General features: G+C 42.7%; 1 protein-coding gene across 3 annotated transcripts in view; it reads right to left on the bottom strand.

Annotated features, from left to right (window-relative positions):
* Positions 1-22,366, bottom strand: part of Clnk (cytokine-dependent hematopoietic cell linker) — a 181,587-nt gene that overhangs the window by 50,046 nt on the left and 109,175 nt on the right. For all 3 annotated transcript variants that reach the window (XR_015637096.1, XM_087584568.1, XM_087584569.1), the window contains exons 9-11: positions 8,470-8,495; positions 8,069-8,088; positions 6,534-6,647 (exon numbers count right to left, since the gene is read on the bottom strand). Coding sequence is in view for 2 of the 3 variants with exons in the window: in XM_087584568.1 (XP_087440694.1) it covers positions 6,534-6,647; positions 8,069-8,088; positions 8,470-8,495 (160 nt within the window). In the remaining variant the exon portion in view is untranslated. The remainder of the gene's footprint in view (positions 1-6,533; positions 6,648-8,068; positions 8,089-8,469; positions 8,496-22,366) is intronic.

Below are 22,366 nucleotides of genomic sequence, written 5' to 3'. Positions count from 1 at the left end.
TACTGCCTTTCATATGGTGTATCTGAGTGACTACACACAGAAGCCTGCACAAGGGGTGTAGACACATGGTTGCTTACTTGACACAGGCAAGGGCCTTGGTTCAATCTCAGGAGCCCACACACAATACTCCACCCAGGGTCTGGGTACAGAAAATATGACTACTCAGGATGAGATTCGGTTTGATGTGTGGACATTTGAATAAAAATAGCAAAGGGTTCACAGCCATATGGTCATTCCCTTTTGAGTTTTCTTTCAGGTTCTGTCAAGGGAAGGGTCTGTCTCTGTTGATTAGAAAGTCCCAAATGCCTATTCACTATGTGCTATCTTCCTTTGTAACAGAAAGAATTTTACTGGGTTCAAAGTTTGATTTGAAACAGCTTTTGTGGCAGTTGTTTATGGTTGGGATATAAGTCTTTCTTCTGAGAAAAATTATTTTAAGTGGAAAAAATAAGTTGAGGAAAAATGTGTGCATGTTGCCAGTTTTGTAGCATTAATTGTTGGAAATACCCAGCTAGTGTTGCTCACTGTGACAAATTCTCCTTTAGTGTCTGGTTGTCCACAGAAGACCTAAAGGACATTGTCCTTCACTGAAGTGCTTCCACCCAGCATTGTTCTGTGAAGTCATGACTTAGCTGTAAAAGAAAGAGTGGCGGAGCTGGCAGAGACAAATGGGGCCTAAAAGACCCCACAGGAACCACATCTACTATCTAGGGAGAGCAAAGGGAATGGTAGAGGCTGCAGCAACATTGCCTGCAATTGGTGCCCTGGGAACCAGAACTCTGCTTTCGGGAACCCTTTCCTCAGTGCCTTACAAAGAAGCTGCTGACAGAAAGGCACAGCATTCTTCCTAGTCCCTGCTTGTGCTCAGAGCTCCTAGGCTCTCCTTATACAGTGGGTGCCTCACATGGCTGTTTATGTGTGCCTGCATCAGTGGTAATGATGCTTCTCATGAGGGCTCTGATGAAAGTGAATTGGAGGGTACTGCTCTCTTCCTATAGTAAAACCCTCTTGTTTACGGTTATGTCCCCAGTCTCCTGGGCTTTGCCTGTGTGCACTCATCAAGGTACCCACCTGATTTCCTTTCTGAATTCTAATGATTTATGGATGTAACATTTACTAAGACTCTGTGCCTTCTGCTGGCCTGGGCACCTGTTTTCCTCAGCTTTGGGAAATCATCCCTTTTAGCTCTGCTGGGAGAAGTCAGTGAGATCACATGAAATGGCTCTTTGGAGATTTTTGTGATGGGAAGATCTTGCCTAATTCTCACATGTCTAAAAATGATGAAGTAAATATAAAGTATATTCCCAGAGAACCTAAAATACAAGGCATCTGCATGAAGCACAATAAAATTACATTATCAGAACTGGAAGCATAGAATTTTCTATTCAGAAAATTACTTTTTAGAAAGATGATTAACTTTTGTTATATGCATGAACATTTTGACTGTATAACTTTATATGCACCACATGAGTGTAAGAGCTCCCAGAGGCCAGGAGATGTCATCAAGTCCTCTGGAACTGGAGTTACATATGGTTGTGAGCCACTATGTAGTGCTGGGACATTAACTTGGATCCCCTACAAGAACATTACAAGCTTTTAGGCAAGCGCTCTGAAGTGCTAACCCATCTCTTTAGCCCCCAGAAAACTCTTGATGAAATAATTCAATATGTTGAAAATGTATCAAAGCTCTGTGACCAGTACTCTCTCAGCACAGAGACTGATAGGACCTGGCTACAGAGGGACTCCAGAAATCAAGGGCATTATCTTGTCAGACATTGGAAACCAGAGCAAGAAGGAGAGAGAAAGTCAAAATAACAGTAAAGATTTCTGAAAAAGTCATAAGAATTCATACAATTAACTATCTACCTAAAATACATATAATGCACATAAATATTCATATACAGTTTAAATGAAAATTTCCCATCTGGGCTGACAATGCTTCCTCCAAGAGCCAAAGACCGTCTAATCAAAACCCCAACACCAGGCATGAGGAACTCTTTTGAATTGTTGATCAGGGTTGTTCAAGAGGCTCCCACATTATTTTAGGCTGCTGCTGTTGCCCTTGGTTGCCCCCAGAAGTGGAAGGGAAGTCTCTGTTGCTGAAGATACCATTCACATCATATGCAGAGGTCAGAGGCACTTGACATGAATGCTTCCTCCCTGAGAGCCAGCTTTCATGGTATGAGAAGGCATCATGAAAGCTTCCCAGAAAAGGAAACAACCACTAGTCCTACCCAGCTATGATGCCTATGAACCATATCAGTGACCACCATGGCACAATAACCCTAAGAGTGGAGTAATGGCACACATACCTGGTAGTGACAACAGTTCGATAATTGGATTAAAGACCTACTAAACAGGGGAACACATACCTGGCTCTAGAAACCTAGCTACCTACCCAGTGGTGAATGGATCTTGGAGGGAAACCTACAACTGCCATTTCACGAAACTAGCACCATCCCTAACTGCATTGAAACATTTGTCCTTATGCCTACAGTCCTCACCCTTTATCAAGGCAATGTCCCATTGCAACAGACAGACAATTCCAGAAAAGCACAACCAATGCAGAGTTGTGGAGCCCAGTCCCAATGATTACATCTACAAAGCTATCCCTTACTTAAGGCGTAGGTAATATTGCAGACGAGGGGAATAGAGCGTTGTAAGAGCCAAAGGATCGGGGAGTTTGCTGAGAGATTGTGTCTCCTAGTAATGCAGAAGTTACACACAGAAAGTCCCACTCACACGACTTCCTAAGCATGGTCTGAACAAGGACAACAGACCCGATGAAAGGGATGAGGGAAAGACCATGTGGCTTAAATTCTACCCAAAGAACTACAGGAAACTAAGAAGTTCTGGGAGTGGGAGAAATAGTTTTTCTCAGGGAAGATCATATCAATTGGTTATCCAAAACCAAATGGTCAGCCCAGAAAATATACAAACAATTAGCATTATATAGACTGAGCAGGGGATAACATGTGTGTGTAGTGTGTGTGTGTGTGTGTGTGTGTGTGTGTGTGTGTAATATGAATGTGTTCATGTATATATGTGTATATGAATGTGTATATATGTAAGTTTACCCATGCATATATGAATGTGCACATATATGTATATATGAGAATGTATATCCATATATTGTTGTTGTAAAAATATAAAAAATAAAAGTCTTTTATCCCGCTCTAGATCCAGCACTGTGGTACCCCATGATATCTGATAGATAACTTAAAACTCAGTCAGCAAAGCCTCTCACCCGCTCTGCTCCATCCCCTATCACACTGCCGAAGGCCTCTCTCTCTGAGCCGTCAGCAATCTCTCTACCTATCTAGTTCCCAAGGCAGGTTTCCATGCCAGAAACACACATCCCAACTCCATGGCGGCCCAGACCAGCCGCCCCACACTCCCTTACACTTAAATCTACACATGAAAGAACACACAACACAATAACATTTGATCCCATTGATAAGATATAATTGCCCACCTAAACATACAAAGCCCAGTACACATCCATCCCTTAAGAATATCCATAGCAACCTGTAAATACACAGCGTGGAATCTTAACGTCACCCGCCATATTGTCCCTGGCTATTCTCTCTCCCCTTCTCTTCCATTCCTGTCTCCTCCTCTTTCTTCAAACTTTTCTCCTGCCCATCCTTCCTTCTCGTCCAATAACAGGCCTCATTTTATCTTGTACCTGCCTCACCTGTGACATCATCCCACAATGTATAATATGAAATATATATAAAATGAATGTAACAAAAATTTTTTAAAAAGCCATGCATTGAAAGACAGTGAGAAGGGGTACATAAGTCTACACAATGGGGTTCTTACTATTCAGCTATTAAAAACAATGACTTCATGAAATTCATAGGTAAGTGGAATGAACTAGAAAATATCCTGAGCGAGGTTACTTAATCACAGAAAAACACACTTGGTATGCACTCATTGATAGGTGGATATTAGCCAAAAAGCTCAAATTACCCAAGATGCAATCCACAGACCACAGGAAGCTCAAGAAGAATGATGACCAAAATGCGGATGCTCCCACTCCTTCTTAAAAGGGGGAAAATATCCATAGGAAGAGATATGGAAGCCATGTTTAGAATAGCGACTCAAGGAATGGCCATTCAGAGCCTGACCCACATGTGGCCCATATATATACAGCCACCAAAACTAGATAAGATTGATGAAGCTAGAAAATGCATGCGGAAAAGGACTGGATATAGATCTCTCCTGAGAGACACATCCAGAGCATGTCCAATACAGAGGTCAGTGCTAGCAGCAAAACACCGAACTGAGAACAGGACCCCCTTGGGGGGAATTAGAGGAAGTATTGAAAGAGTTGAAGGGGCTTGCAACCCCATAAAAACAACAAAGCTAACCAACCAGAGCTTCGAGGGATTAAACCACTACTGAAAGCGTATACATGGACTGACCCAGGGCTCCAACTGCATATGTATCAGAGAATAGCCTTGTTGGGGCATCAGGGGAAGGGGAAGCCCTTGGTCCTGCCAAGGTTGGACCCCCCAGTGCAGGGGAATATGAGGGAGGGCAATAAGGAGGATGTATAGGGAGAATACCCGTATGCGGGAGGGGAGGGAATGGGGGCTTATGGACAGGAAATCAGGAAGGGGAAGGAATAAGGGGGACATAAGAAGGAAGAAAGAGAAGGGTAAATGAGTAGTGATATAATATTTTTATAATATCAAAAAATAAAAGAAACTGTTGATAAAAAGTCTCTTTTGGTCTTGGTGTTTTATTACAGCTACAGAAAAGTCACTAATAGAATGGTTGCCTTCGAAAGCTGCCACACTGTCTAACCTACTTCCTTAGGCAACATCCATCTACCTCTATCCATGTCAGTCGCTTTGCCAGGAAATATGCACAGTGAAATGGCTCAATCTTTCCCTTTTAGAGTGGAAGAAAGGCTGGCTAGAATCTTGGGATACTGTAGAAAGAGGGGATGCCGAGGGCAGAAAAGGGCTCCCAGCCTTAGCACAGAATAAATTTTAGTTTCAATCTGTGCTGCTGAGCACTTCATGGGGGCTGGTTTTCATATTGCCTGGGTGGGAGGCAAACAGCACCCTTCTTTTCCCTTCTTTCTCCCTGGCTTACACAGTAGGTTTCTGGACATCCTAAGGCACCCCCATTTCCCTTTGTGATGGGCTCTGCTGCCCACTTCCAGAGGCTATGCAGCCTCCCCGTTTCTACTCCAATTGGACTCAACTTCAAGTTTCTCCAGATATCACTGCCTGTCCCCATCCAGAGCAAGGACAAAGTCACCCATAGTTGAGAACAGCTTCCCCAAGCTCCCAACCTTCAATGGCTGCCCTCCAGCACCCTGCTTCCCCTAGCCAGATTCTACCTCCCTGAGTTTATACAAAACAGTATGAGGTCATGAGAAGCAGAATGTCTATCATGGACTTTGTAGTTATAGTCGAGATCTGTGTTCTTTCCCCTGTGCTAGGCTAAGGCACATGGGGACAAGTGGAGAGGCTGCTTCTCTGAGGAGTTTGAATGGGTCTATAAAGGAAAAAAAAAAAAAGATAAGAGGACAGTCCCAGAAAAGGAATAATCAGAGAATCATAGTCACTTAGGATTCCTGTGAGAACCAGACATGAGAAGGCTTTCCACAGATGCTCAAAATGACTTAAATCTCAATATTTCCAAGGCACCATTCTACCTAGCCATGCCCCTGCTTTCTCAGTCTGCTGATAAGCCCTCCATGAGAAATCCTCACTCATCCTGGACCAGAGTAAGGAGAGGCCCTATCTATCTATCTATCTATCTATCTATCTATCTATCTATCTATCTATCTATCTATCTATCATCTATCTATCATCTATCTATCTATCTATCTATCTATCTATCTATCTATCTATCTATCTACCTACCTACCTCTGTCTGTCTGTCTGTCTATCTATCTATCTATCTATCTATCTATCTATCTATCTATCCTCTCTTCCAAAATAAGGGACTTTTGGACATTCACTTTCTTGGATGAACATTCCTGACACATTTATGATTAGTGTCAGCTGGCCCACTTCTCTTGCTGGTGAAGGGCTGGCTGGGAGATCTTTTCGGCAGTGGTTTTTTTTTTTTTTTTTGTTTTTTTTTTGTTTTGTTTTGTTTTGTTTTGTTTCCAGAAGGATCTTTAAGCTTGGTTATATTTCATGCTAGGTGTGTCCGGAAGCTGGTAAAAGGATGTCCTGGATTGATTCAGGAGTTTTCTAAACCTACTTCTGTTTTTTTTTAACTGAGTTCCTAACTTCCTCCTGGCGTTACATATTTCCCATGATGACCAGTTCAGGTCTTAAGAGAGCAGTTCTATCCTTGGCTTGTTTTACTGCTCGAAGCTGTGAGGAGTCAAACACAGGAATCCAAGTCTATCTCCCCTCTAGGCATAGTTCCCCGCCCTGCCACTCCCGCCGCCCGGTGGTGGGGCATTCAGAGAGCGGACCTGTTTGGTTTCTCTCAGCTCCTCCTGCTAGCCACCACTCCTCCTGATCATATCACCACAGTAGCGACCAGTGTCTCACCTGGGCCCCCTCTGGGCTTCTGGAAAGGTATGTTTTGGAGGGGAGTGTTCACTGCTTTCCTCTGGTGGTGCTGGGGGTAAGGGTTGGTACTTTTTGGGGAGAGTCATAGCAGGCCTGCAGGAAGAGTCACATGGATAAGGATTGAGTTGGTCTGCAGCCGAGCCTTTCTCAGACAGGAGTTCACTCTGACCTTCCCCTCCCCTCCCGTGCTGTGTGTCTGAAGCTCAAGTGTGGAGGATGCTTTCTGCAGCCTGGTGCATTCTGGGGAAACCTTAGCATCCTCACTTTTCCAGAGTAGTGCGCTCTGATGCTCAGCTTTCTTTGTAGTGTGTGCGACACTAGTGTGTGCGACACTGTGGTGTGTCATATGCTTTTCAACATGCTGCCCATTTAGTCCTTAGGAAGCCTGGGGAGAGAGAATTATGTCCTCCTGCTTATTCTACACTGGATGATCTGAATTTCTAAAACTCCCCTAGGAATCATGAAAATGTTTGCAAGTCAATAAAAACCTCATTCATCTATGTTCTCCGGCCATTCATGCACTTAGTCACAAAATACCACACACAGTTTGGTGGAGGCTGGTGTTTTGAAAGGAAATAAAAAAGATATAGTCCTTGGCTCAAGATTCCCTCCTCCCTCGTGCAAGGGAAGAGAAGAGACTGGAGTGATGTTCTGTCTGTCCTGATCTCATGAGTACCTACGATATTCTCTGTCTGGGTTTTGGGGAGAAAAAAGGAAGATTATACCGTGTTGATATCTAGGGAGGAAGATTCTGGGAAGAAGGAACAGCCAGTGTAGAGACAGAAATGGGTTCCTTCATGGTAATCAGAAGGTTGTAGGTTGCTGTTAGGCATTCACCAACATTGTTTAGCATTAACTCCCCGCTACATGTTCGACCAGCTTGGTCTTGGGCTGGTGAAATGGCTCAGCAGGGAAAAGTACTCGCTGTCAAGGCTGAAGACCCGAGTTTGATCCCCAGGATCCATCTAGTGGAAAGAGAGGATCAACTCCAGAATGCTGTCCTCTGACCTCGAGTGCGCAGTGTGGCAGGTGCACACCACCAACCATAAATAAGTAAGTGTAAAAAAAATGGAAGTTATTTGCTCTAAACATCAGTACTAAGAAAGAAAGATGAATGGAGGGAGTTTCGCTGACCACGGAAGGACTGTCTGACAATGTGAATGGATAAAAGCTTGCCGGAACTTGTTTACAGACCAGCTACTCCAAGGTCAAGTGCTTGTGCTTCTCTTTTTGCAGGGGCGGGTACAAATCATTTAAATTTACAGCAAAACGAAATGATTAAATTTATGAAAATTTATTTCATATGTACGAGTGCTTTGGTCGTGTACTGTCTGGCCATCACGTGAGTGCTGCGTCGGTGGAGGCGTCAGAGGCCCTGGGACTGTGCTTACAGGTGGCAGTGAGCTATCATGTGGGTTCTGAGGATCAAACCTGGTTCCTCTGAAAGAGTGGCTAGTGCTCTTATTCCCCGAACCATCGCTCTGGTCCCACAAATATGATTTTAAATGTCTTACCGAGGAGGCGGCAAAGGAGTCTGCAAAAGGAAACAGAACTAGGAGTTAAGTTCACTATTTCTGGGTAGGGCCTTCCTCTTCCTCCTCCTCCTCCCCCTCCTCCTGCCCCTCCTCTTCTTCCTCCTTCTCTTCCTTTTTCTACTCCTCACCTTTCTCCTCCTCCTACCCCTCTTCCTTTTCTTTTGTTTTGGAACCTAGGACTGAGCCCAGGGCCAAACTGGGCCACCACTGAGCCAAATCCCCAACCCCAGAATGTTTTGATTTTTACCACTGAACATGAAAAATGATGATTGAAGTTCCCCAGGACACAGTATTCAAGTGACATTTAAGCTGTGTCTTGCTGCGTCTCTATGTCTGTGCCTTTGGGGAGCAACAAGTATATTTGAATATTTTTCACTTACCTTGTTCACCTTTGTGTATTTGAATCCTAAAATGTAAGACAGAGAAGCCAGTGAGTCCCGTGGAAAACTGGAAAATGTCATCAAACCCTCTCGAAGGGACTCTAGCCAGCTTGAGTGTGGCAAACGACCCTGTCAGCCCCTGCTCTTCTCAGCATTCCCTCTCTGCCTTGCTACAAGCCTGTTAGATTACATTCCTAAAGCCACGTGCATTCCCTTTTGTGGCCACTTCCCCTGAGGCTGACTCCCAAGGTCCAGCTATCAGACGATTAAAGTCCAGCAATCAAAGGCCCCCTTTGGGTCACCTAATTAACACGCCCAATTAAAATTAAACACCTCATCTGTCATGGTTTGAATATACTTGGCCCAGGGAGTCATACTATGTGGAGGTGTGGACTTGGAATAAGCATGTCACGGTGGGTGTGGGCTTTAAGACCCTCACCCTAGCTGCCTGGAAGCCAGTCTTCCACTAGCAGCCTTCAGATGAAGATGTAGAACTCTCAGCTTCTCCTGCACCATGCCTGCCTGGACGCTGCTATGTTCCTGCCGTGATGATAATGAACTGAACCTCAAAACCTGTTAGCCAGCCCCAATTAAATGTTGTCTTTTATAAGACTCACCTTGGTCATGGTGTCTGTTCACAGCAGTAAAACCCTAACTAAGCCATCATCCTAATGGTGTTTGTCATTTTACCTTTTATAAAAAGATATTTTCCTATCTGGCACATCTACTTCCTCTCTATTCAGAGGCAGTCCTTTGTTCCCCAGTGACAAATACTTCTCCTCCCTCTGACTCATTTCCTTCCATTTCTCTCTTACCCTCTCTTTTCCCTGTCTTTGTCTCTTATTCCCTGGCCTCTGTCCAAATAAATGTCCTTGGTGCTGGGAACTTGGTCTTGGGGATTGTGAATCAATACTTTTTCTTTCAAAGATTACAAATTCTTCTATGAAAACCATGCCTACATGGCATTCTTTTTTTTTTTAAAGAATTATTTATTTTATGTATATGAGTTCACTGTAGCTATCTTGAGACGCACCAGAAGAGGGCGCCAAATTCCACTACAGATGGTTGTGAGCCACCATGTGGTTGCTAGGAATTGAACTCAGGACCTCTGGAAGAGCAACCAGTGCTCTTAACCCCTGAGCCATGGCATTCTTAGTGATATTTACTGGGATCTGTTCAGTTGCCAGGCATGATGCTGAATTCTTTAGTGTAGGGATCTTATTGCATTTTCCACCCACCCTGCAGAAACAAAGCATTTAAGATGTGGGGAAATTCAACATCCCACAAGCTAGAGAAACAGAAGCAGATTACTGTGAGTGGTGTGACTCTTAAGGACCCCCGACCATCACCCTCTCACCATCCCTCATCCATGCTCTTGGAAACCACCTTGCACTTTCTGCTCCCATGAGCTATGCAATTTCAGGTTTATCTATGTGACCGTGTGCAGCACTGCGTTTACCCAGGCAGGAGAGACAGATTGCTTCCGTGGTTGGTCTTGTCGCTAATGCTTCAGGGACATGGAGTGGAGACAGCTCTTCCAAGATCCTAACTTCGATACCTTTGATGGATACTACAAGGAGGATTCTTGGGTTGCAAGATCTAATTTTTTTTTCTTTTTTCTTTTTTTCAGAGCTGGGGACCGAACCCAGGGCCTTGCACTTGCTAGGCAAGCGCTCTACCGCTGACCTAAATCCCCAACCCCACAAGATCTAACTTTAAGTTCTAGAGGAAATACTATACTGTTTTCCCAGATGGCTATGCCAACTTGAATTCTTGCCAACAGCAGGCACTGCCCAACGCCTTGTACTATTGCTCAAGATGGGAAGCTTGTGCTTAAAGCATCATTCATCACTCCAGGAAGCTGCTGAGGGCTTTGTGGTAAGCATGGGAGACCTTCCTGATGTCTCGTGTGTATATTCTGTGTCTCTATTAAAATGTTGGGCTTTTAACAACCGAAATGTAAATAAGAAATACTCAAGTTAATAAAGATAAAAAAAAAAAGAATATTAGGTCAAAAAAATGTTGGGCTTTCTCTAGCATTGTTTAGTATTCTCGTCCCTCTCTTAAAATTTTAGTATTAGTAATTAATAACAGTGTTGAGAGCAATAATTCTATCAAAATAGCAACAAACCACAGGTGCCCAGCGCCTGGCCTTGGGCTGCTCGTGGTACAGGGTAGCTTGCTATGCCGCAGTGTCATGTAACGTATGCACTCACCAGCCATGAACCTCAGGGTGGACATGGATTTCCTGTGCAGTTCAAGACAACGAAATTTCTTTGCTCTGCGTGGCATAGAAAAGCCAAAGGCCTGGACACCCCTACACCCTATCAGCCACAGCAAACATGTACGCTGGCAAACACCTATGGCAGGGCCTGCCCCACACTACCGGTTTAGAGGTCAACATTTCACAAGGCCACTGGTCGGGGTGACCTTAAGGGTAAGCAAACTGAATCACGCAGGTGAAGTAACTCATCACATGGCTGTCAACTTTTGAGGCACTTGGGCTAAAATCCAGCAAGGTTCTTTATTTTCCACTAGGGGACTTGTTTAATAAAGCAGGTCAGGTATTTGCAATAATGAAAAAAAAAGATAACATTCAGAGTGGATTCTTTTTTTTTTTTAGATTGACCTTTTAAATTATTATTATTATTTTTTTTTTAGCAGTGCACAGATCGAACTCAGGACCTTAGGTCGTGCTAAGCCAACAGTCTACCCACCTAACCACACCTCCAGCCTGGCCTGACTTCTGGTTCTGCTATTCATTATAGGTTCAGACAGTAGCAATCTAACAAACTCCTGGACTGAGGAATCAGTGGGCATCCTCAGCCACAAACACGGGGAGATTTCTTACTGCCTTGGAATTATTATGTGAGATAAATGAATTAGAGCATGTCAAGGTATGCTTCCTGTTCTTAAAAGTTTATTATTACACCTTTTCTGCCTCCTCTTCCATGGGGCTCCCTGAGGTCTGAAAGGAGGGATTTGGAGACAACCCATTTAGAGCTGTGTGTTCCAATGTCTTTCTATGTGTAATGTCTGACTGTGGGTCTCGGGATTTGTTCCCATCTCCTGGAGGAGGAAGCCTCTCTGGTCTTGGATGAATAAGACGCTGATCTATAAGTGTAAGAATCAAAGGGGATGAGGACAACAGGAGAACAAGGCCCTCCGAATCATCAAAGCTCATATGAACTCACAGAGACTGAAGCAGCAAACACAGGACCCACATGGGTCTGTACCGAGTCCTTTGAGTATATATTTTAGCTTTCAGTTTAGTATTTTCATGGAACTTCTGAGTGTGTGAATGAATGGGTCTCTGTTTTTTGTGTCTTCTACTGAAGCTAGTTTTCTTCTGTTGATTTGTTTAGTCCAACTTCAATACGATCGTTTTTGTTTTGTCTTATATATTATTTTGTTGTTTGATTATTAAAAATTTACTACTTTTTAAGAACGTCGAGGCGTAACTTTTGACGCACACTTGGTGTCTACTGTGCAATGGAAGGCTGGGGGGGATTCTTGGCTACTCTCCTGACAAAGTCCACAGATGTTCTTTAGTGCTGGGAAGAGTTTCTCATCACTCAGGCCAGATGACCCACAGGGCCTGCCTTGAGGAATTGCCCCTCCACGTGTGAGGAGGTGACTGGCATGTGTGCCATCTGGTGGCCAGTGCTATAATTGGCATTCTTGCCCCTCTGGTCCTTCCATTTTCAGGGTGCTCCCATCACCAGCCAGGGCTCTTGTTTCTGGGGAGGTGATTGGGAGAGCATGTCTGTGGAAACTAACTGGACCTTGACCCTTTTAGTGCCAAACTCTGATGACTCGAGTGGCATAGCGTAATGTGAGGTTGAAGCTGAGCTTCCTGGAGGGGGGAGGGTTTAGAGGTCTGTTGAGGAGTGCATATGTGAGGAGTGGCTTGTAGCACACTGTAACACCTGGATGTTAAATGGGCAAGGGTTCGGTAAGTTGGCGTTAAACATAGTCATTGTTAAAAATAGGTCAGAGACTTGTGCACTCAAAGCACAGATTCCAAACAGCAACACATTGCTTCCTGCGACTGTGCTACTCTATGTTCCACCGAGGTTATTGCTTCTGCTATGAAATGACGTCTCTTCCAACTCCGTGCTCATCAGCACTCTGCTACTTGAAGCTTAGCATTCTGGGAGTTATGTCCACTATGGGAAATGCTACAGTCAGTGGACTTCCTGTTTGGGCGTTTGTCTGTACTTTAGAAAGTTTTAGAGGAAGTGTTAGCCGAGCATTCTCCACTTGGAGCTGTGTGTCACTCAGAGGCGTCACACTCTGAAGAGCGTGCCCAAGGAAATATACATCGAGGACTGAATTTGAAAGCTAACTTCCAGTTTAGCTTAGCTAAGAAATGCTTCACATCAGTATACCCTGGAAGCTGTGACTGATCTGTCCATGGAAGAGCTTGGTAAAGTCAAATCAGGGCTGGGTGTGGTGGCTCATGCCTGTAAACCCAGCACTTGGGAGGTGGAGGCAGGAGGATCTTAAGTTGGAGGCCAGCCTGGGTTGCAGAATGAGTTCAGGAGCGGCTAGACTGCAGAGTAAGACCCTTAAGACATCGAAACAAACCAACAAGCACATTTGGCTCTATGAAATTGGGATAAAAGAGTATTTTTATCCCTTGTGGTTACTCTAAAAGTACACATTATATATCTCTCCATCAGTAACACATGGAATGGCCTTATTTGCATATATGCTTGGATTCTCTTCTTCAGACACCAGACTGTTGGGGTTTCCCAAAGCAAGTGATTGAGTCTTGCTGTTACCATTAAGGAGCTGAGCAACTTAACAGGAATTACTCGGCCTCTCTGAGCTTTTTCTACCCTTATCTGTGATTTTTAAAAGATGAGAACAGGAGCCAAGACCTGATCCCTTAATTGAAGACACCAAGCCGAGTGGCCACGCATGGGACTTGTGAAGCCACTCAAGTTGAGGGTGAACCCATCCCTTACTGAACAAACTTGGTGACTAAAATGTTAAAAGGTGGATCAGCAAATCTAATTCCTTGGGGTTTCAGGATTAAATAAAATAATATTTAGTGTTCACATAAGAGTTCCATCCAATGAGTACTGAGCACAAACACAGCTCAAAAAATACTAGTTACCTTGAAGTGTACACAGGCAAACACTCCCAGACACAAAGCAACTGTGTCATGTTCTATAATTACACAAATGGACTTGGAAGAAAGTTAGATAAAACTTGGCCTTAATCACAAAATTTATCGTGTCTAAGACTTTTATGACACAATGGACCATTAGCATTTTGTGTCTTGTTGATTAATTATGGAGGAGTTCAGAGAAGAGACCCAGTGGCTAGAAATGTCCACTTGGCAGGCCCTGCTGGAGAAGCATCTTGAAGTCCATCAAAACCTTCAGAAATTAATTGCAGTAATACATTATTGAAGCCATCCTTTGGGAAACAGTGGAAAAGGATCATACTAGGCAAAGCCAAGGATGTTAGGGAACCGACCAGCTCTCACATCCCTTTGATGAGAGCAGAAGGTGCCACTTGTAGGAACAAGCATTTCATCAGCTTTCAGGTTAGGATCAGTGAGTGATGTGTGATGGCACAATCCAGCTCAGGCCTGGTGGGAGGCGTTTTCAGCTGGTGGGAGGCGTTTTCAGCTGGTGGGAGGTGTTTTCTGCTGGTGGGAGGTGTTTTCAGCTGGTGGGAGGTGTTTTCTGCTGGTGGGAGGTGTTTTCTGCTGGTGGGAGGTGTTTTCTGCTGGTGGGAGGTGTTTTCTGCTGGTGGGAGGTGTTTTCAGCTGGTGGGAGGTGTTTTCTGCTGGTGGGAGGTGTTTTCAGCTGGTGGGAGGTGTTTTCAGCTGGTGGGAAGTGTTTTCAGCTGGTGGGAGGTGTTTTCTGCTGGTGGGAGGTGTTTTCTGCTGGTGGGAGGTGTTTTCTGCTGGTGGGAGGTGTTTTCTGCTGCTTCAGGTGTGTCTGGATGCAGATGAGTGGGCGGGCAGGGTAAAGTGATGAGCAAACGTTTAGGAAGGGATAGTGTGGATTCACAAAGTGCTAGAGATCATGGACTTCTGCTCCCACAGCTGAGATGGGAGGGTCTAGTGAAGGAACAGGATGCAGCGGAATTTGGAAGCACAGATAGAGATGGAGCCAGAAGTAACCAGAGCTGCTTGACTTGCCCCTTTGCTGGAACCCGACTATACTTGATCTTAGCCAAAAGGCGGAGAAGAGATACTGCGCTGGTCCCCACCTAATGAGACTGTGAGGTACAGTTCCTCCCTGGGTGGTCACCAGACAGGGTGGTGATGTTTATCTAAGCACTGTTAACATAAGCTTAGTCATACAAGGAATCTTATAAATGTTTGACACATGTCCACCATGTGCCCAGCATGGCGTCACATATTTGCTGTGGAGAGGTGATAAATTAGGAGGCTCTCTGTGGCTGAGGCCTCTGACTTACTTTTAATTGACTCATCCACAATAGCTTTACTTACATGCTAAAAACCAAACTAGGTACATAGACGATGGTTTTAGTCTGCAGAGGGACCATGGGGCAGGGATCCAGGATGGTATAGTGCAGATCAGCCCCTGAGGGTTCACATCACCACAGTGATGTGGGTTTCCATTTGTTGTTTGTTCTGAAGCAGATGCTGTCACGTAATGTTGTTAATGTGAGAAATTCAGCTTCAGTTCCCAAGATACTTTTAGGTCTTCTAGTGATGGGAGTAGTAAAGTCAGGATTTGAATCCAGGGCCAACTGTCTCCAAATCCAGTATATAGTCAGTCACACTGTGGCTTCTAACCATCAAGGATTCTATTTTTTCCTTTCCTGGGGTCATTGTCCTTCATCTCAATTCCCTGTCCCTTACTCCTAAGACTCTCCTGGGAGACACAAGGCTTTCACTAGCAGGAATCAGTATGATTTTCTTAGTTGCCTTAACTCCTAGCACAGAGCTCAATATACCACGGAATTCTGTGGTCTCGTATGTCCCTGGCACTCAGGACCCTGGCATAAAGCAAGTTTGGAAGTAGAACCCTCCTTGCACAGCATGGGCCACTAGGGCCTTGAATCAGGTTAATGTCAAAGTGGCCACTGATCGTTTCAGCATCCAAGTCCCTTTAAAAGCAAATTCTCAGGACCCTTCTGAAGGGCACTGTGTGGAATCCGGTTTGCTGCTCTCAAACAGCTGTGCTTGTATTTCTGAATTCACTTGTTCAGTCACCTAAACATAATTCATTTTCTGGGATGGTTTATTGTATTTCTTTATAAAGTGATTCTTGAATAGAGTATGCAAGTCACTTCAAGGAAATTGGTTTAGGGTTTTAGCTTGGTTTGCATCCCAGGAGTGGAGATGCACATTTGAGCTGCTTGTGCTCTCGGCTTCAGCTCTCTCAGGAAGCTAAGCCATGTTTAAAGTTATGGTTCTCTTCGTAAAAGAGAAGGTGACCTCTGGCTCTGCGGTGAATTGCTAGTGGTTCATTTCACACACTGTAACAACTTTCATTTCCAAATAAAACTTTTGCCCATTTCTAGGAATGAAAACAAAACAAAACGAAGCAAAACAAAATTAAAACAAAACAAACCCCTCCACCTCCAGGGAAAGTGAGGTCTTGAAATTTGATGCTCTCCAGATAATAATTGCAAAAAAAAATATGACAGGAGACATATATTTACATAAAACTGTAACTGTTCAACCTGATAAAAAAATGTCACCATGAAATCCCCCTATTTTGAATCAGTAGGTGATGTTTCTTTTTCCTGTGACATTTTGTGAGAAGATGTGTTTGCCTCAAAAATACAGAATTTTATAATGAACACAAATCATCCTAGCATTTCCCCTCCAGGTGCCTGATCCTAAAAGCAGGGCTGCTGTGGTCATCTCCTCCTTTCTGTTTGTGTACCCAAGCTCCCAGGGCGATGCTGGAGAACCATCAGTTCTAGGAGTGTGGGGAAGGACTACAGTCAGGCAGCAACTGTCGTGGAAGAGCCTTTCCATAAACCTCTCCTGACCTTAGTGAGCCTTGCTCTCCCTGAGTTACCGTCCCCAGTGACACCCTTACATGACACTCAGGGATCACTTTCAAAAGCAGTTAGATTTTTGTAGCTGTGTATCTTAGTCATTTTTCTATTGCAGTGATAAAACACCATGACTAAGACAACTTGTAGAAGGAAGTGCTTATTTGGACTTAGTTTCCAGACAGGTAATAGTCCATTATGGTGGGAAAGTGACAGATATGTTGTAGCTGGAGCTGCAAGCTGAGGACTTACATCTTGAACCACAAGCACAAAGAAGGGAGAGGGAGAGGAAGGGGAAGGGGGAGGAGGAGGAGGTAGAGAGAGAAATGACATGCTATGTTGTTATGGGAGACTATTATTCTATAAAGGAGCTTGACTCCCTTTTTCTAGAACTACTAAGAAGCTCTGAGGCAAACTAAGTGGATTCTTTATTTCCTTGGGATTTTTATCTTTCTTTACTGTTCAAAGTTTTTTCTGTTGCGGGATCTTGAGACTTGATGCAATGTTAAAGAAGGGACAGCAGAGCAGAGGTGAGCTGAGAGCTGTCCCCTGACTTCCATCTTCTGGCCCTCAGCACTGCCAGCCTTCCTGAGGAGGCCTACAGGGTCCCAGAAATATCCAGATTAGAGCCTTCTTCCACAAGTCCCCTGCTTGCTAGGTCCACCTAGAGCAAGAAGGCTGAGGTGAGCTGAGGCCCCTCATCCCTGACCCCCATCATCTGACTTATAGCACTGCCTGCCTCCCCAAGGAGTCCTGCTAGAAATATTCAGCCAATATCTAGGGACATCTAGATGACTAAAGGCCAGCATAAGAACACAATCAACAAAAGCCAGGGGAATAAGGCACCATCAGAGCCCAGCTATCACACTTAGCAAGCCTGAGATAGCCTACCACAGCTAAAGCACAAGAAGATGACCTTAAATCCAATCCTACAAAGATGATAGAGTTCTTCAAGAAGGAAATGAATAACACCTTAAAGAAATACAGGAAAATACAATCAACCAGGTGAAGGAAATGAAGAAAACTGTTCAATGCCTGAAAATGGAAATAGAAAAAAAAAACATACAAACTGAGGGAATACTGGAGATGGAAAACCTAGGAAAGAGAACAGTAACTATAGACATAAGTACCACCAACCGGATAGAAGAAATGGAAAACAGTATCTCAGATACAGAAGATACAACTGAATAAATCAGTATATCAGTCAAAAAAGTGCTAAATCTAAAAAGTTCCTGACACAAAACATCCAAGAAATCTGGGACACCATAAAAAAAAACCTAAGACTAATAGGAATAAAAAAGGATAAAATTCCTAGCTCTAACACCTATAAAATATTTTCAACAAAATCATAAAAGAAAATTTCCCTAAAGAAAGATATGTCTATACACATACAAGAAACTTAGAGAAAACCACATAGATTGGACTAGAAAAGAAAATCTTCCAGCCACATAAAAACATTAAATGTACAGAACAAAGAAAGAATATTAAAAGTTACAAGATAAAAAGGCCAAGTAACATATAAAGGAAGAACTATCAGAATTACACTCAACTTCTCAACAGAGACTCTAAAAGCAAGAAGGTCCTGGGAAGATGTCTTGTAGATTCTAAGAGACTACAGATATCAGCACAGACTAGTATACCTAACAAAACTTTCAATCAGCAAAGATGGAGAAAACAAGATGTTCCCTAACAAAATAAAATTTAAACAATATCTACCTACAATCCCAGCTCTACAGAAGATAGTAGAGGGAAAACTCCAGTGCAGGAAGACTAACTACACCCAAGAAAACACAGTATATAAGTAACCCCACAGCAGCAAGCCAAAGGAAGAGAAACACACACACACACACACACACACACACACACACACACACACACACACACAATTATAGCCAATGTCAAAATAACAGGAATTACCAATCATTAATATCTCTCATAAATGGACTCAATTTCCTAATAAAAAGGCGCATGTTAATGGAATGGCTGCTGAAACAGGATCCATCATTTTACTGCACACAAGGGACATACCTCCGCAACAAAGACAGACGGCTCAGAGTGAAGCTTTGGAAAAAGGGTTTTCAGGCAAATGGACCCCAAAAGCAAGATTGAGTAGCAACTCTAATATTTAATAAAATGGGCTTTCAACCAAAATTAATCAAAGGAGATGGGGAAGGATACTTCATACTCATCAAACGATGCTGTCTTAATTCTGAATATCTATACCCCAAATGTAAGGGTTGCTCTTTCTGGTAAAAGAAACATTACTAAAGCTTAAACCACACATTGAATCCACATATTAATTAGTGGGAGACTTCAACACCCACTCTCACCAATGGACAGGTCATTGAAATAGTAACAAGACAAGAAATAATGAAACTATCAGAGGTCATGAATCAAATAGATCTAGCAGATATTTACAGAATGTTTCACCTAAACACAAGAGGACATACCTTCCTCTCAGTACCTTATGGAACCTTCTCCAAAACTGACAATACACTAGCCTCAAACAGATACAAGAAAATTGAAATAACCCCTTGTGTGTTATCAGAGCATCATGGATTAAAGCTGTACTTTAACAACAACAAACACAACAGAAAACCTACAAATGCATTGAAACTGAACAGCTCTCTACTCAGTGATCATTGGGTCAAGGAAGAAAAAAAACTTTCTAGAATTCAATGAAAATTGAAGGCACAGCGTACCAAGCTTATGGGACACAATGAGAACAGTCTAAGAGTAACGTTCACAGCTCTAAGTACCTTCACAAAGAAATTAATGAGAAGAAGGAGGAGGAGGAGGAGGAGGAGGAGGAGGAGGAGGAGGAGGAGGAGGAGAGAAAGGAGAGGAAGGAGAGGAAGGAGAGGAAGAAGAAGAAGAAGAAGAAGAAGAAGAAGAAGAAGAAGAAGAAGAAGAAGAAGAAGAAGAAGAAGAAGAAGCAGCAGCAGCAGCAGCAGCAGAAGCAGCAGCAGCAGCAGCAGCAACGACAACAACAAACACACCCAAAAGGAATAGAAGGCAGAAAATAATCAAGCTCAGGGCTGAAATCAATTAGAAACAAAGAAAGTGATACAAAGAGTCAAGGAAACCAGGAGTTGGTTCTTTCAGGAAATCAACAAGATAGACAAAACCTTAGCCAAACCAACTAGAAGGCAGAGAGAAAATATCCGAATTAATAATATCAGAAATAAAAAGGGAGCCAAAACAGCAGACACTGAAGAAATTTAAAGAATCATTAGGTCTTACTTCAAAAGACTATACTCCACAAAATTGGAGAATCTAAACAAAATGGATAATTTTCTAGATAGATATCACTTACCAAAGTTAAATAAAGATCTGGTAAACTATATAAATAGACCTATAACCGTAAAGACGATAGAAGCAGTCATTAAAAGTCTTCTAACAACAACAACAACAACAACAAAAAAAGCCCAGGGCCAGATAGTTTTAGTGAAGAATTCTACCAGACCTTTAAAGAAGAGCTAACACCAACATTCCTCAAACTATTCCACAAACTAAAATTAGAAGGAACATTGCCAAAAATCAATGAGTCCACAGTTACCTTGATACCTAAACCACACAAAAAGTCAACACAGAAAGAGAACTTCAGACCAATTTCTTTTATGAACATTGATGCAAAAATACTCAGTAAAGTATTCTCAAACTAAATCCAAGACATTGAAGACATCATCCACTATAATCGAGTAGGCGTCATTCCAGGGATATAAGGGTGGTTCAATATAAGAAAATCTATCAATGTAATCCACCATAAAAACAAACTGAAAGAAAAACCCCCACATGGTCATTTCATTAAATGCTGCAAAAAATTTTGACAAAATCTAACACCCCTTTATGTTAAAAGTCTTGAAGAGATCAGGGATTCAGGGCACATACCTAAACACAATAAAGGCAATATACAGGAAGCCAAATTAAGTGGAGAGAAACTTATAGCAATTCCACTAAAATAAAGGACAAAAACAAGGCTCTCCACACTCTATACCTTCAATATAGTACTTGAAGTCCTAGTTAGAGCAACAGGACAAATAAGAGATCAAGGGGATAAGAAGTCAAAGTATCACTATTTACAGATGATGATATGATAGTATACAGAAGTAACCTAAAAAATTCTACCAGAGAACCCCTACAGCTGATAAACAACTTCAGCAAAGTGGCTGGATGCAAAATTAAATAGAAAACATCAGTAGTCTTCCTTTATACAACCAATAAATGGACTGAGAAAGGAATTAGGGAAACAACACCCTCACAATAGCCACAAGTAATATAAAATACCTCGGTATAACTCTAACCAAGCAAGTGAAAAACCAAGATGTAAAGAACTTCAAGTCTCTATAAAAAGAAATTGAGGAAGATCTCAGAAGAGATCTCCCATGTTCATGGATCAGCAGGATTAACATAGTAAAAGTGGTCATCTTACCAAAAGCAATCTACAGGTTCAATGCAATTCCCATAAAAATTCCAACACAATTCTTTACATGTCTTGAGAGAACAATCCTCAAGTTCACATGTAAAAACAGAAATCATAGGAGAGCTAAAAGAATCCTGTACAATAAAAGAACTTCTGGAGGTATCGTCACCCCTGATTTCAAACTCTTCTACAGAGCAATAGTAACAAAACCCAGATGGTATTGGCATAAAAACAGACAGGTTGATTGATGGATTGAATAGAAGACCCAGAAATAAACCCACACACCTATGGATGCTCCATTTTTGACAAAGAAGTCAAAAATCATATAATGGGAAAAAAAAAGAAAGCATCTTCAACATATAATGCTGGTTTAACTGGATGTTTGCATGTAGAAGAATGAAAATATATCCATATTTATCACACTGCACAAAACTCAAGTCCAAGTGGATCAAGGACCTGAACATAAAGCAGGATACACTAAATTTCATAGACGAGAAAGAAGGGAACTGCCTTGCACACATTGACACAGGAAAAAATTCCTGAACAGAACACCCGTAGCTCAGGCACTAAGATCAACAATTAATAAATGGGACATCATGAAACTGAAAAGCTTCTGTAAGGCAAACAGCACTGCCAACAAGACAAAAAAGCAGCCTACAGAATGGAAAAAGATCTTTACCAACCCTATATCTGAAAGAGGACTAATATCCAAAATATATAAAGAACTCAACAAACCAAATAAACCAATCTAAAAATGGGTTTCAGAGCTAAACAGATTCCTCAACAGAGGATTTTTCTAATGGCTGAGAAGCACTTAAACAAATGTTCAATGTCCTTAGTCATCAGGAAAATGCGAATCAAAATGGCTCTGAGATTCCATCCACAGCTTTTAGAATGGCTAAGTTCAAAAACTCAAGTGACCGCATATGCTGGCAAGGAGCAAGAGGGAAACTCCTCCATTGCTGGTGGGAGTGCGAACGTGTACTACCACTTTGGAAATAAATCTGGCAGTTTCTCAGGGAACTGGGAATAGTTCTACCTCAAGACCCAGCTATACCACTCCTGGGGATATACCCAAAAGATGCTCGACCATATCACAAGGACACTTGCTCAACTTCTTTATTCATAATAGCCAGAAACTGGAAATAACCTAGATATCCCTCAACTGAAGAACAGACAAAAAAAATGTACATCTACACAATGGAATACTACTCGGCTATTAAAAACAAAGACACCGTGAAGTTTGCAGGCAAATGGATGGAACTAGAAATTATCTTCTTGAATGAGGTAACCCAGACCCAGAAAGACACACATGATATGTACGCATTGAGAAGTGGATATTAGCCATTGAGTACATGTGTTGGTTTGTATATGCTTAGCCCAGGGAGTGGCACTATTAGAAAGTGTAGCCTTGTTGGAGGAAGTGTGTCACTGTGGGCGTGGGCTTTGAGACCCCTGTCCTAGCTGCCTGGA

The sequence above is a fragment of the Rattus norvegicus genome, chromosome 14 (assembly GCF_021556685.1).
Source record: "Rattus norvegicus strain SHRSP/BbbUtx chromosome 14, alternate assembly SHRSP_T2T, whole genome shotgun sequence".
Taxonomy (NCBI): domain Eukaryota; kingdom Metazoa; phylum Chordata; class Mammalia; order Rodentia; family Muridae; genus Rattus; species Rattus norvegicus.
This window is presented reverse-complemented; position numbering and strand designations above follow the sequence as displayed.